This window comes from Passer domesticus, chromosome 9 (genome assembly GCF_036417665.1).
Source record: "Passer domesticus isolate bPasDom1 chromosome 9, bPasDom1.hap1, whole genome shotgun sequence".
Classification (NCBI taxonomy): domain Eukaryota; kingdom Metazoa; phylum Chordata; class Aves; order Passeriformes; family Passeridae; genus Passer; species Passer domesticus.
The window spans coordinates 29782926-29797534 of record NC_087482.1 but is presented as its reverse complement, the minus strand read 5'-3'; the positions used below and the strand labels follow the sequence as shown (position 1 = coordinate 29797534).

The window sequence follows — 14609 nt, the reverse complement described above, 5'->3', positions numbered from 1 at the left end:
GGGCCAAGGGGTACCGACGTGCAGGACCCCACTCGTACCCAGGGATGCCGCTGGCAGCCACCTCCCAGCCATGGGGATCCCCCGACGGCCACCGGACCCTGCAGCGTGCTCCGATCAGCGGCCCGAGTCACACCCGGGCGCCTCTTGGGCACCGTGCCCAGCCGTGCCCGTCTCCCCGGGAGTGCCCAGCCACCCCGCGGGTACCCCGATGTCCTGGTTCCCCCGCACACCGCCGTCGCCCCGGGCTGCGTGTGCCGCTGCCGGCCCTCGGGGAGCCCCGGGCGGCGCGGGGGCAGGACCCGCCCCGTTCCGCCCTGTCCCGTCCCGTCCCGCCTCGCCTGCTCCGTCCCGGCCCCGCTCCGCCCTGTCCCGGCACGGCGCGGCACCGCACGGCACGGCAGCGCCCAGGTGAGCGCCCTGCCGCCCGGCACCGCTCGGATCGGACCGGACCGGACGGATGGGGCGGGGGCAGCCGGACTCGGTGGAAATCCCGGAGTTGGTGAGCTGCGGCGGGGCCGGCGGTGGAGGCCGGGGGTGGTTCGGGGTCCCAGTCCCGGGAGGCTGGCGGGGGCCTTGTCCTAGTACCGCAGGGATCCCCAGTCCCCGCTGCTGTCTCGGGGGCTGGGAGAGTCCCTGTCCCAGTCCCCGGAATGGGTCGTTGCAGGGCAGAGATGCCCCAGGGTGACAGGCAGCGTCTGTAGGTGGCAGAAGGCAGGATTTGTCCCTCTGCCACAGGCAGCTTGGCATCACCTCCTACTCATGGTATTTCGGAAGAGGTTTGGTGTGACTGATCCTCCCTCAGCACTACCCATCGTCATCTGGCCCTTGGGAACCCTGGCAGCCCAAACTGACACCAGGCTGTAGCTGTGCCCAGGTCCTCACCTAAAATAAGGGTAAACCCCTTCCTTTTCTCTCTTGGCAGATGCAATGGTGGCCCATCCTCCATGCGTTCTGAGCCTGCTGGGTGCTGAGCACCGTCGATAACCCCACACCAGTGGCACTGCACAGCATGGGCCTGTGGTGCTGTGTGTGCCTCTGGCTGCTGCTCGCCCTGGCCACTGCCAGTGCCTGGCAGTGTCCCCGCATCCCTTACAGCTCCACCAGGAACTTCTCCATCCCCTACACCCTGCCCAGCCTCGATGTTGGCAGCCCCATCCAGAATGTTGCTGTCTTCACCGACTCCGACGGCGCAGCCGCCGTCTTTGTGGCCGTCCGCAACCGCATCCTTGTGCTCAGCCCCGAGCTGCGCCTGCTCTCCGTCCTTGTCACCGGCCCTGTGGGCAGTGCCAACTGTGAGATCTGTCACCTGTGCCCAGCCACCACAGATGGCCCTGAGGACACAGACAATGTGCTGCTGCTGCTGGACCCGCTGGAGCCGTGGCTGTACAGCTGTGGCACGGCACGGCACGGGCTCTGCTATCAGCACCAGCTGGAGGTGCAGGACGGTAAGGTGGCCATCACAGCCACACACTGCCTGTACTCGGCCACGGGCAACAGCCCTGCCTTCTGCCCTGACTGTGTGGTCAGCCCACTGGGGACCACTGCCACTGTGGTGGCCACCTCCTACGCCTCTGTCTTCTACCTGGGCTCCACCATCAACAGCAGTGTGGCAGCACGGTACAGCCCACAGTCGGTCTCCATCCGACGCCTGAAGGGCACCCTGGACGGCTTTTCAAGTGACTTCCAGTGGCTGACGGTGCTGCCACAACACCGCGACAGCTACACCATCCACTACGTGCACTCCTTTGCCGACGGGGACCACGTGTACTTCCTGACAGTGCAGCCGGAGCGGCCGGGATCGACGGTGTACCACACGCGCCTGGCGCGGCTCAGCACCCACGAGCGTCACCTCCGCCGCTACCGCGAGCTCGTCCTCGACTGCCGCTTCGAGTCCAAGCGCCGGCGCCGGCGCAGCGCCGAGGAGGACGCTGAGAGGGACATCGCCTACAACGTGCTGCAGGCGGCCCACGCTGCCCGCCCTGGTGCACGGCTGGCCCGCGACCTCGGCATCAACGACACCGACACGGTGCTCTTCGGCGCCTTTGCCGAGAGCCGGCTGGAGAGCCGAGTGCCGCAGGAGAACTCGGCCGTCTGCGCCTTCCCCCTCCACCTCCTCAATCAGGCCATGGAGGAGGGCATGGAGAAATGCTGCGGCACCGGGCACCAGCCACTGCTGCGGGGGCTCAGTTTCTTCCAGCCGGTGGAGTACTGCCCACACAATGTGAGTGCTCCACCCTGCGCCGCATCCGGCCCGGGGACCCTGGGGGTTGGCTGGGCTGTGGGAAAGTGGGTTCAGGAGCTGGGAAACACTGGTATAGCGGGATGGATGGTGGGGTAGGGCAGGGCAGGGCAGGGGGAGAGCAGAATCACCAGGTGTGAGTCAGCCCAGCAGCCACCCACCACCTACTGCAGGGGCTGCTGCATTCCAGCAGCCCCGGCTGCACCGAGGAGGCCGGGTGAGGGTGGGGATCCTGTCGAGCCCCCCAGCTCACTGGTACATGTGCCAGCACATGGGCACAGTGCCACATGTCATGCATTGGGCCAATTCTTCTCCTGGTATGGCCTCCCCAGCAGCCTCGATTCTGGCCCTCGTGGTGACCGTCCCTGGACCCCAGCCACCCTCTCCAGCTTGTTTATGTGGGGGGGAAGGGAAAGCCACAGGGCCGCAGTGCTTCGCAGGCTGGATGTGTGAGGTGCGGGCTGCTCCTGCCTTGTCCCCCAGGCCCAGCCACCGCCTTCTCTGGGCAAATAAACCGCAGGCGGAAGTGCAATTAGTCACCGGGGTTCCTCGTCTGCCACGGCCGCGGGGCAGGAACACCGTGTCCCAGGTACAAGCCCCGGCACGGCCAGGATGCAGATGGGTGGGCACCCTGGCAGGGCCCCCTCGTCCCAGCACATGACACGAGTTTTGGTGTCCTCAGCCAGGCTCAGGGCAAGGTGCAGCCAAATCCCCTCCTCTTCCTGCACAGAGCAGACAGCTCACTGCTGCTGACTCACACTGTGGCAGGAGAAACTCAGAGGGGACCCGAGCCCCTCTGCATTGGGGGTGTCCAGTGGGGACCCCATGGCTCCTGGTGTCCCTCTTCCACCCCAGCCCCTTTCTGAGCTCCAGGGGTCAGGGAAGATTGGGATTGGAGTGAGCATCCTATGGTGCCAGCACTAATAACTATATCCAGATGGGGTGGGAGGGGAGGGCAGGATCTGACGCCACATAGGGGACTGAGGGAGTGCCTGCCGATGTGGTTTTTTATCCAAAATTTTCCCAGCCTGGAGGGGAACTTAAGCAATCTGGTGCTGCCCCAAAATATCTCACAGATCAAGCTGGTGCCTACCTGTGAGGGTGTGGGAGTCGGGGTCAGCTCCAAGTCACCCACGCCATGTTTGGCTACAGGTGAACCTCTCAGCACCAGTGGTCAACACCAGCTGCTGGGATCAGCCCACCCTCGTCCCTGCCGGCCCCCACAAAGTGGACCTGTTCAACGGGCAGCTGACAGGTGTCCTCCTCACCTCCCTCTTCGTCACCGCCATCGGAGATGTCACTGTGGCCCACCTGGGCACAGCAGAAGGACGCATCCTCCAGGTGGGATGGGGGGTCGGGTGGGATGGCAAGTCCTGGCAGGCTGTGGGGTATGCTCAGCCCCCTGCTCTGCCCTGCTGCAGATGGTGCTCCAGCGCTCCAGCTCCTACCTTCTGACCTTGTCCAACTTCTCCCTGGGAGAGCCGGGGCCAGTGCGAGGTGCCATGGGGCCGCAAAGCCGCTCGCTGTTCTTCACTGCTGGCACCAAGGTGAGTGGGGGGTCTGAGGGGCACAGGGTGGGCATGGAGCTCCCTGTGTCCCCCTCACCTCCACTCTCCATCCCCAGGTGTGGCTCCTGAACGTCACCGGCCCCGGCTGCCGCCACTTCTCCACGTGCCAGCGCTGCCTGCGGGCCGAGCGCTTCATGGGCTGTGGCTGGTGTGGGGATGGGTGCAGGCGCCGCCACGAGTGCCCCGGCCGCTGGGTGCAGGACAGCTGCCCGCCCGTCCTCACCGACGTAGGTCTGCGCTGCCGCCCCCTGCTCCTCACGCCTCCCAGTGCTCGGATGGGGAGGGACATGGCAAATGGGGTGGCATGTGGTGGCACCCCCTCCCCGGGATGCTGATGTGTTCCTCGCAAAAGGGTATTAGGGTATTTCTGAACCCGCGACAGTCACTGGACTGTGGCGGCCTGGGGTGACACAGGTGCCTCTCCCACAGTTCCATCCCCGGAGTGCCCCACTGCGGGGTCGGACGCGGGTGACGCTCTGTGGAATGACCTTCCGCTCCCACTCGGACCCCGACCCCAGCCACAGCGCCCGCGGTACCTACCGGGTGGCAGTGGGACGGCGAGGCTGCACCGTGCTGCCGGGGGAGAGCGACAGCTACAGGTGTGCCGCGGTGCTGGGAGGGAACAGCAGCAGAGGGGCTCTGGGGCTGATCCCTGTCACTGTCCCGCAGACCCTTGCCCACCCCGCGCCGCAAGGAGTTTGTGCATGTGCTGGTGTGTGAGCTGGAGCCGGGGGCGCCGGCAGCAGCGGGGGGCCCAGCCGCCGTGGTGCTCACTGTGGAGGAGCCCGCCAGACCCTCTGGCTTCCGAGTCCACGGCTCCGCCACCCTCGGCGGCTTCGTCTTCGTGGTATGGTTCCACCCTGGCAGTGCCCCTGGAGGGCTCGGGGGGTTTGGTTCACTCTCCCGTCCCACTGACCCCATCTCTGCTCAGGAGCCCCACGTCAGTGCCCTGCACCCCCCGTTCGGCCCCCGGGGCGGTGGCACCCACCTCTCGCTCCGTGGCAAACACCTCTCGGCAGGGAGCAGCTGGCGGGTGATGGTCAATGGCTCCGAGTGTGCCCTGACCGGGCAGCCCAGGTACAGCCCTGCCCTGCACCGGGCACAGCACGGTACCCAGCACGGGACGGGCGCGGGCAGCCCCTGCAGTCCCGCTGTGCCCCCAGCCACGGCTGTCGTGTCTCCAGGCAGGACAACGGGACAATCCAATGCACGGCTCCCGCCGCTGGTGGCCTGGGCGCAGCCTGGGTATCCCTGTGGATCGACGGGGAGGAGTTCCCGGCCCCCGTGCCCTTCCAGTACCGCCCTGACCCCGCCGTATCGGCCATCGTGCCCAGCTGCAGCTATGAGTGAGTGCGTGGGCTCCCTTCCCCCCGGATGAGGGGACAGCCCTGTCCTCCCACTGCCCTGGCTGGATGCTGGGAATTGCAGGCACCCTGGGGACCATGTGCACCCCGGGGAACCTGATCCCTTCCCACTGTAGGGGCTCGCTGCTCACCATTATCGGCACCCACCTGGACTCCGTGTACCGCGCCAAGATCCGCTTTGAAGCCGGCGGTGTGGTTACCCCAGCCACGGTAAGCACCGGGGTAAGCGCCCTGCCCACCCCACCGCAACCCCCCGAGCCGGTGCTCAGCATCCCCCTGCCCGCAGGAGTGTAAGAGCCCGCTGGCACCCGAGCGGCTGCTGTGCCACAGTCCGGCCTTCCCCCTGGAGAGCAAGGTGGAGGTGGTGCTGGGGAACCTGAGCGTGCTGCTGGACGGCGCCGACGGCCGCTGGCTCTTCCGCCTGCGCTACTTCTCCCGGCCCAAGGTGTACCCCTTGGAGCAGGAGGGCAGGCGGCTCCGCCTCAAGCCCGGCGACGATGAGATCGAGGTGCACGTACGTGGGGCATTGGGGTGAGCCAGAGCAGGGGGTCCCGCTGCCAGGACCCCCGAGCTCACGGTGCTCTGTCTGGGCAGCAACTGGGGCTGGATGCCGTGGCCACCTGCATGAACATCTCCATGACGGTGGGGGGCCTGGACTGCCACCCCAGTGTCCTGAAGAACGAGGTGACGTGCCGCCTGCCCCGCGAGCTGCGCCTGCCCGCCGCCGGGGCCCCCGTGGAGGTAGGAACCCCCCGGCTGGGCAACCACCCGCCCCAGTCCCCCCCGCCCCGTCCCTGCTGAGCTCCCGATCCTCCAGATCTGTGTGAACGGAGCCTGTGAGGCGCTGGGCTGGGTTCTGTCCCCCCCCACATCGCTGGACCTGGCCGCCAGCCTGGCCCTGGGCACCGGCATCACCTTCCTGCTCTGCTGCATCCTGGCTGCCGTGCTGTTCCGCTGGCGCTGGAAGAAGAGGCGGGGTGAGTGCCGTGCCCGTCGGGTACTCTGATGCCCCCAGAGCCCTGCCATGCCACCCCCTACCCACCCCACTGCCGCCTGCAGGTACGGAGAACCTGGAGCTGCTGGCGCAGCCCGGCCGCAGCGACCCCCCCGTCACTACCCAGCGCCCCGGCGTCGACTACAGAGAGGTGCTGGGTAAGTGAGGGTGGCTGGCGGGTGGCGGGGTGCTGGGTGCTGCCAGCCCTCACCCCGCCCCTGCCTGTGCCGGCAGTGCTGAACACGGCGGGCACTCCCGGCCCCGCGGGGCCCCGCTCACGCGTCGCCGGCGCCGGTGCCAATGGCAGTGCCGGTGCTGGTGCAGCGGGAGGGGGATCCCCCGTGCCCCTGCTCAGGGCCACATCCTGCTGCCTGGAGGATCTGCGGCCCGAGCTGCTGGAGGAAGTGAAGGACATCCTCATCCCCGAGGAGCGGCTTGTCACCCACCGCCACCAGGTCATCGGCAAAGGTGACTCTTTGGCACCCCGATTTGGCTGTGGCGTCGCCTGCCCGATGTGTGCGGTGCCAGCTTTGTGCCACCCGTCCCTGCAGGGCACTTTGGCAGCGTCTACCATGGCACCTACACGGACCCACTGCTGGGGGACCTCCACTGTGCTGTCAAGTCCCTGCACCGTGAGTGTGTGTGTGCACCCTCCCGTGTGTGCTCCCATGGCATCCCACAGCAGCAGAATGGCTGCAGCTCAGCTCTCTGCAGGCATCACGGACCTGGAGGAGGTGGAGGAGTTCCTGCGCGAGGGCATCCTCATGAAGAGCTTCCACCACCCCCAGGTGCTCTCGCTGCTGGGGGTGTGCCTGCCCCGCCACGGGCTGCCCCTCGTCGTGCTGCCCTACATGCGCCACGGGGACCTGCGCCAGTTCATCCGCACCCAGGAGCGGGTAGGGGGTACCCCAAGGCGGGGAGGTGGTGGGTGCCAGGGTCTCCATGCTCACCACTCCCATCTCACAGAGCCCCACAATGAAGGAGCTCATCGGCTTCGGGCTGCAGGTGGCCCTGGGCATGGAGTACCTGGCCCAGAAGAAGTTCGTGCATCGGGACCTGGCGGCCAGGAACTGCATGTAAGTGTGGCTGTGCCCTCCAGACCTCCACCCCAGGGTAACCGCCTGGGTCTGGGGGTGCCCAGGAGTCCCCACCTCGATGTGGTGTCCTGCAGGCTGGACGAGACGCTGACAGTGAAGGTGGCTGACTTTGGGCTGGCGCGGGACGTGTTTGGCAAGGAGTACTACAGCATCCAGCAGCACCGCCACGCCAAGCTGCCCGTCAAGTGGATGGCGCTGGAGAGCCTCCAGACCCAAAAATTCACCACGAAGTCTGATGTGGTAGGAAGGCCCCCCCTCCCTGTCCCGTCCCCCATCTCCATCCTACCTGTGCACCCATGGCACTCCCTTCTCGGCAGTGGTCCTTCGGGGTGCTCATGTGGGAGCTGCTGACGCGTGGGGCATCGCCGTACGCCGGGGTGGACCCCTACGACATGGCCCACTACCTGCTGCAGGGGAGACGCCTGCCACAGCCCTCTCACTGCCCTGACACCCTGTGAGTGCAGCTGGGGGCGGGCAGGGTGGCAGGGCTGTGCTGGGGGCTGCCAGCACTGACCGGCTGTCGCTGCAGCTACAGGGTGATGCTGAGCTGCTGGGCGCCGGCGCCCGAGGACAGACCGTCCTTCACGGGGCTGCTGGGGGAGCTGGAGCGTGTCCTGGCCACACTGGATGGTGAGCACTATGTCAACCTGACTGTCACCTACACCAACCTGGACTGGGGTCCTCCCTTTCCCCCTGCTGCCCCGGAGCAGCTGCCTGATAGCGAGGATGAGGATAAACATAATGAGGAGGAAGAAGAAGAGAAGGAAGAGGAGGAGGACGATGACACATCTGTGTGCTGATGGGATTCCCTGCACCAGGGGTCTCCAGACCCCCATATACCATAGGCACACTCCCCTGAGGAGGGATGCAGTGTGCAGCCAGTGTGCTGTGGGGCACCCTCCCTATGGGATGGGTGCTGGGAGGCAGCTGGGTGCCATGGAGTGCTCTCCCATGGCTCACACCCAGACCCTGCTGGCTGCTCCCCAGGATTGGTTCTGCACCACAGGATGTTGGGGGCTCATTCCTGTGCTGGCTGCGTGGTGTGAGGCTCAGCCCCACAGCTCTGGGGTCTGGGGCTCAGCCCCATAGTGGATGGGTGCAGTGGGGCCCCATACCCAGCGGGTGCTGTTGTGTGGCCTGGCCTTCCCAGGGCTCCCATGGAGTTTCCAGCCTCTTGGCTGCTCAAATCACTCATTAAAACCTAATTATATTTTTTCCCTGGCTGAGGCTGTTTCTTTGAGGGAACTGTTCTTCAGGTTGGCAGCACCCTCGTGCCCCTGCATGGGTGAGGTGTCTCCCCACCCACTCCTGGAGCACCCACCTCGTGGGAGGCACTGAGGAGGGGGCACCCACTGTTGCTGTGCCAGTGACAGGAGGGCATCCACACAAGGGTGCTGCTGTGGCCACCCTGGAACCATCCCCCACTGCCTGCCACACTGGAGCCCTGCTCTGCACCGTGTCCCACCATGGCCCTCTGACCTCGGGGTGTCTAGGAGGTTTTTGCTAAAAGTTCTTCTCCCAGCCACATCCAGCCCGTGCCCAGGGTGAGGCACGAGGCATGTGAGGAGTACCACGCTCCTGGGCATGGGGTGAGGATGCCCCCGCAGTCCTGGCACATGGGCCATGTTGCCCCCAGGATTTGTGGCATGATGGATGCCTGGGACATGGAGTTGCAGTGCCCATGGGATCATGAAGCTCCTGGGATGACAGGTGGCCAGGCATCAGATCAGGATGCTCTTGGGGTTGTGGGTGCCCAGCCAGGGGGTCATGGAGCCCAGGGCATGGGACTACAGCTGTAGTCCCACTAAGGTGCCCGTGGGAGCACAGGACATGATCACAGTGAGGACATGATGGCATCCAGCCCGTCTACTGCTCCTCACCCTGCCTGCCTGCACAGGGTGCAGTGGGGCACACTGCTCTGGGCTTGGGGCTGCTACTGGTGACAAAGAGTCATTACCAGCTTCACTTAATGACACCTTTATTGCTTCAGTACTTCGGTGGAGCTCGTGCCTCAGGGCATGCCAAGAGATTGGCATGGTCTGTGATGCTTGCTGCCCAACGAGCTGGCTTTCTGTTCCTTTTGGTGGAAGTGGTGGCAGATGTCACGCTTGCAAGGAGCTCATCCTGATGAAGAGGTCCCTTCTGCCCCAGTTTTGGGGCAAAAATCACCTAGAACAAGACACTGGAAGAGAGGAGGGGCACAGTGATGGGCATCCCTTGGCTGGGTATGGGTCCAGAGTTCGGGACAGGGGACAAGGGCAGGGTCTGGGATGGATGGATGGATGGATGGATGGATGGATGGATGGATGGATGGATGGATGGGCAGGGGACGTTCAGGGCAAGCCCAGGATGTGCAAGGGATGCTGAAACACACACGGTCTGTGGCTGTGGGCAGTGCTGCTCCTGCTCCATGTCCAGCCACACGGGCCCTGCCGCCAACACTGGCTTTAAATAAAACCTCCTCGGCTGCTCATTAAGCAGTGCTGGAGCCCGGGGCCGTGTCAGCTCCCATCAGCCAAGCTGTCCATCTCCACCAACACCTCGCACCTGCATGGCTCCACCGCCACGTGCCCGAGGGTATTTTTAGTGCAGCTGGGTCCCAGGGTCCCACAGTCAGGGCGGCTGCCAGCACCGTGCCTCAGTTTCCCCACAGTGCGACTGCTCTGCTCTCTCCTGGCCTGGGTTTTGGGTGACCATGGCCTCCAGTGCAGGTGCTGACCTTGCACATGGAAGGCCAAGCAGCACCATTCGGCTCGCTGCTGAGTTGCTGTGGCAACAGGAAGAGCCTGGCACTGTGTGATTGTTAGGGCTGGACCAGAAATGAGAGGTGCTGGGCACTGGGACCGGGGGTGCTGTGTGCCTGGGGGGCAGCCAGGGGGGCTGACTGGGGCACCAGCAGCTCATGGGATGCAGGCATGGATGGATGGATGGATGGATGGATGGATGGATGGATGGATGGATGGATGGATGGGTGGATCCATGGATGGATGGATGGATGGATGGATGGATCCATGGATGGATCCATGGATGGATGGGGGATGGATGGATGGGTGATGGATGGGTGGATGGAGGGGTGGATGGGGTGGGTGGATGGATGAGTGCATGGAGGGATGGGTGGATGCATGGATGGGTAAATGCAGGGATGGATGGACGGACAGATGGATGGATGGACAGGCTGGCATCTTGGCCATTGCCGTGCTCAGCACGAAGCAGAGTGGGTGCCCAGGGCTGTGTTTGGGAGGCAGGTGCGTGCCAGGCCTGCTGTCTGGTGCCATGGGACAGCTGTGGGAGCAGCCAGTGGGAGCAGGGCTGCCCGTGCTGGCACTGGGGTGGCACCGTGAACTGCCTGTTAGCTGACAAGTCTGGTGTGGTTACGGTGATGTGCGTGTGGGCGGCCCCCGCTTTAGGCTGCCCCCTCCCCCCAGGAATGTGCCTGCAGAGATGACAGATTCCATGCTAATCCACATTTATCCTGCCCTAATTACGCTGCGGGAGGTGAGGAGCGAGCGCCCAGACTTCCATGCCAAGGGCTGGCATGTGCCCACCCCTGTCCAACGCTGCCTGATGCTCCTAGCAGGGACTGGTACTGGCACTGTGCCCACTGCCACGGCGCCGGGGACAGGCAGGTGACCTCTCAGGGTGGCACCTTGCATGGCACCTGGCACCCCTGCCGCAGCTGGGGGTGCCTTAGAGGTGCTACCTGGGCACCCACAGGTGGGCACTGGGCGGCTCACCCTGAGATGCTGTGTGGCTGGGCATGGTTGGTGCAGCACCGGGCTGAGCTGTGGGCAGGTGAGGCCGTGCCGGGCCGTGCCACGCTGTGCCAGGTCGTGCCAAGCCACCTCGTGCCCGCCGTGCCCATCCGCTGCGGCAGAGCAGCCGGTGTCCCACCCCGGCAACGCGCCGTGCACACACAGCACTTTAAATGTTTTATTTGGGGAAAGTGCTGTCGTTAGCAGGGATTAATTATTAAAATCGGAGCCATCTATAAAACATGAGTGGCCGCACGCGGGGCTGCGGGCGCACAGGCAGGGCCGGGCACAGCCCCGGGACCTGCAGCGACAGCCGGGGATGCCACAGCGACCCCGACAGCGGGGGGCTCCTGGTGGCACAGGGCAGGCAGCGAGTGCCACGGGGGGCGGCTGGACCGGGGACGGGCAAAACTGTGCTAGATCAGTGTTTGGGTGGGGCGGTGGTCCCGGTGCCAGCCGTCCCGCTGAGAGGTGGCAGCAGGCAGCGCCGAGCTGTTTTTAGCGGCTGCCGGTGCCGGGAGCGGGCGTGAAGAGCAGCCGCCGCGGCACCGACGTGCCGTTTTTAGAAACCGGCAAGCTCTGCTAATGATGGCTGCGAGCGGCGGGGGGGCTGCACCCTGGCACCCCCAGTCCCTGCTGCCCGCACCCCGGCCCCTCTGCCCTCCCCGCCTGGCTCTGGAACCTGGAACTGGGGGCACCTGCCCAGCCCGGGGCACCCCTGCACCCCCTGGGGCTCTGCTGGCCCTCGGGGAGCTCTGCTGGCCCCCAGAGAGCTTTGGCAGAACCTGGGGAGCTTCAGGGACCCCTGGGAAGCTTTGGTAGCCCCTAAGAACCTCTCCTGGTCTCTGAGGAGCTTTGGCAGCCCTTGGGGAGCTTTGGTGGTCCCTGGGAATCTCTGCTGTCCTCTGGGGATATCTGCTGAGCCCCAGAGGAGCTTTGCTGGCACCTGGGGAGCTCTGCTGTCCTCTAGGGATATCTGCTGAGCCCCGGAGGAGCTTTGTTGGCACCTGGGGAGCTCTGCTGTCCTCCAGGAAGCTTTACTACACCCCAAAACATTCCAAGGTACAAGGCACATATTTTTCTCCTTTCTCTGTCCCTCAGACAGCAGCTGCCTTCAGCTGGGGAGGTTCACCCCATGCCACACCCACCCAGGACCATGCCAGCCATGTCCCAGTCTTGGTCCTGGTCCTGGTCCTCTCCCTTGGGGACAGTTCTCTCCCTGAGCTCTTGCCCTGAGCAGCCTCCCTATGGCTGGTCCCTATGGCTGCAGGTACTGCCAGAGACTCAGGGGACCCCCAAAGCTCTTTCAGTGGGAAGGGGAGTCAAACCCTGACCCCATGCCATCATTGTAATGCAGAAAACAAGCCCCTTTCCCCATCAGGGCTCCAGGGACAAGAGCCATCCCTGGATGTGACAGGGACCAAGCCAGTGGAGAGGCACAAGGCTTTTTGTACTGCCATTGACACGGGGACAGCCCGCACCAGGAGCGGGCTGGCCAGGGACAAGCAGCACGGGCAGAGGTGCCCAGCCGGGTGTGGGGCAGCCCTGTCCTCACACACAGCGTGGCCACCGACCGGCACGGGCTGGCGGAGCTGCGGCACTGCAGGGACACAGTGGCCGAGCTGAGAGGCTCTCTGGCCGCGTCCCCTGGCGCTTCCCGGGCACGCAGGTGCCATGGGACACCTGTGGGCAGGGCAGCCCTGCCACCGTGCCCCCCGCCGCCGCTCATCCATGAAGGGCCAGGGGTGGCGATCAGCTGCTGCTCCGCCTCTTTTTCTCCCCCCGCTTGCTCCCCACCGGCCCCCCGAAAGGAGGGACGGGGTTTATTTGGCCCCGTTGCCGGGCCGACGTGCGCAATTATCGCTGATTGCCTGGCGGTTGCCATGGCGATGGCAAGCACGCAGGGATGCGGAGCCGCGTGGTGCTTGAGTCACGGACACGCCGAGCACCCCCCACTGCACCCCACTGCACCCCGCTGCACCCCGCCACAGACAGGCTGGGCACGCATCCCCCCGCACCCCAGAACAAGCACGCTGAGCCCCCCGCTGCACCCCACTGCACCCCCAGCACGGCCTGGGCTGCCCTGCATCCCCTGCACCCTCCTGGGACAGGGGCATACGGCCAGATGTCCCCCGGCTGAGGCGTCCAGGTGTCCCCCACCCCACGTCCCCCATCTGAGGCAGAGGTGTACAGCCCTGGCAGCTCCACCTTGGGCATCCCAGGCTCACTCCTCCCAAACCATCCATGCCACCCACACTCAGCTCTGGGGTGTGGTGGGAGGGGGTGGGCGCATGGGGCAGTGGGACATGGCACTGTAAGGACAAATGCCATTGGGGTCAGCAGAGCTCACCACCCCAAAATGGGGCACGGAGCGGACCAAGATCTGAACGGAGTCAGGAGCGGGAGGGGACCAGAGCACAGCGACGGGGACTGCTGCCAGGAGGTGACAGGCACGAGCCGGGGTCAAGAGACAATGGGGAAGTGCCACCACGTCCCTCGTGCTGCAGGCCACCAGCGGGCAGCCCCGAGGCACACGGGTGCCTGCCGGGTAATTACGACTTACGCTCGGGTCCCCGCGAGGTGCAGAGATTAATGACCGTGGCTGCTGCCAGCCGGTATGATTAAACTCTTGATTAGAAGCTCAAACTACAGTGCCCTGCAAATTCCCCCTGCTCTCACACACCCTTAATCACCCAGCACGGGTGGTGGCGGGCCTGGGGCTGGCAGGGCTCGGTGCCACACAGGGCACCCCAGCTGCCTCTCCCTTGGAGTGCTGCTGGTCTCCAGCCAGCAGAGGGGAGGGGCTGCTTCGGGACCCACGGCTGGGAGAGGGCTGTGGGTCCTGGGAGTGGATGGCCACGCCCTGTGGCGGCTGAGGACCTCAGGAGGTTTGGGGAGCTGGGGTTTGGTGGGCGCAGGGGCGGGAAGTGGGGGTGCGGTTCGGGAGCAGCACCATATGGGCAGCAAATGCCAGCGCGTGGCACGCAGCCCTCGGGGAGGCTCCACACGTGGCTGCACTGCGTGAGGAGCGGGGGCGAGGGGGCTGGGGAAGGGACTGCTGCCCGGCTGTGCCCTGGGGACTGGGCTGCCCACCCCAGGCTGGTCCCACACTGGGCTGTGGGCAGAGGTGAGAGAATCAGGGTGGCCGATTTCTTGTCCCTTTCTTGTTCCTTGCGCCCAGGCTGTGGGACAAGGACAAACCCCGTCATAGGGAACTGAGGAGAGCCTTCGGCCCTGCGACTGGAGGAGAAGTTGCCTGGCAGGCACATGTGTCTACCCATGTCCTCATGGCACCTTTTAGTGCCCTCAGGGGACAGATACCTGTGGTGCTGAGCCCACGCTCAACTTCGCTAAAATCCTGCTGCCATGCCATGCCATGCCATGCCATGCCATGCCATGCCATGCCATGCCATGCCATCCCACCCCACCCCATCCCATCCCATCCCATCCCATCCCATCCCATCCCATCCCATCCCATCCCATCCCATCCCATCCCATCCCATCCCATGCGCCATGGCACAGCCCAGGGGATCCCGGCTCGCCCCGAGGGTACGCTGCGGGGTCCCAAGGGCTCTGCGGTCCCCCGGGCTGTGGC

The 14609-nt window shown here is 65.3% G+C and overlaps 1 protein-coding gene across 1 annotated transcript; it reads left to right on the top strand.

The window, feature by feature from the left end:
* The first annotated feature begins 328 nt into the window (after window positions 1–328).
* MST1R (macrophage stimulating 1 receptor) lies at window positions 329–8457 on the top strand. Its single transcript, XM_064432323.1, has 21 exons — window positions 329–499; window positions 923–2221; window positions 3392–3580; window positions 3661–3786; window positions 3864–4034; window positions 4237–4406; window positions 4477–4654; window positions 4739–4884; window positions 4992–5153; window positions 5288–5381; window positions 5458–5685; window positions 5766–5912; window positions 5989–6148; window positions 6231–6323; window positions 6400–6633; window positions 6717–6797; window positions 6880–7061; window positions 7132–7241; window positions 7337–7502; window positions 7580–7716; window positions 7792–8457. The coding sequence occupies exons 2-21, from the start codon at window positions 1010–1012 to the stop codon at window positions 8060–8062; spliced, it is 4257 nt and encodes a 1418-aa protein (XP_064288393.1). The 5' UTR covers window positions 329–499; window positions 923–1009; the 3' UTR covers window positions 8063–8457.
* Window positions 8458–14609: the final 6152 nt, after the last annotated feature.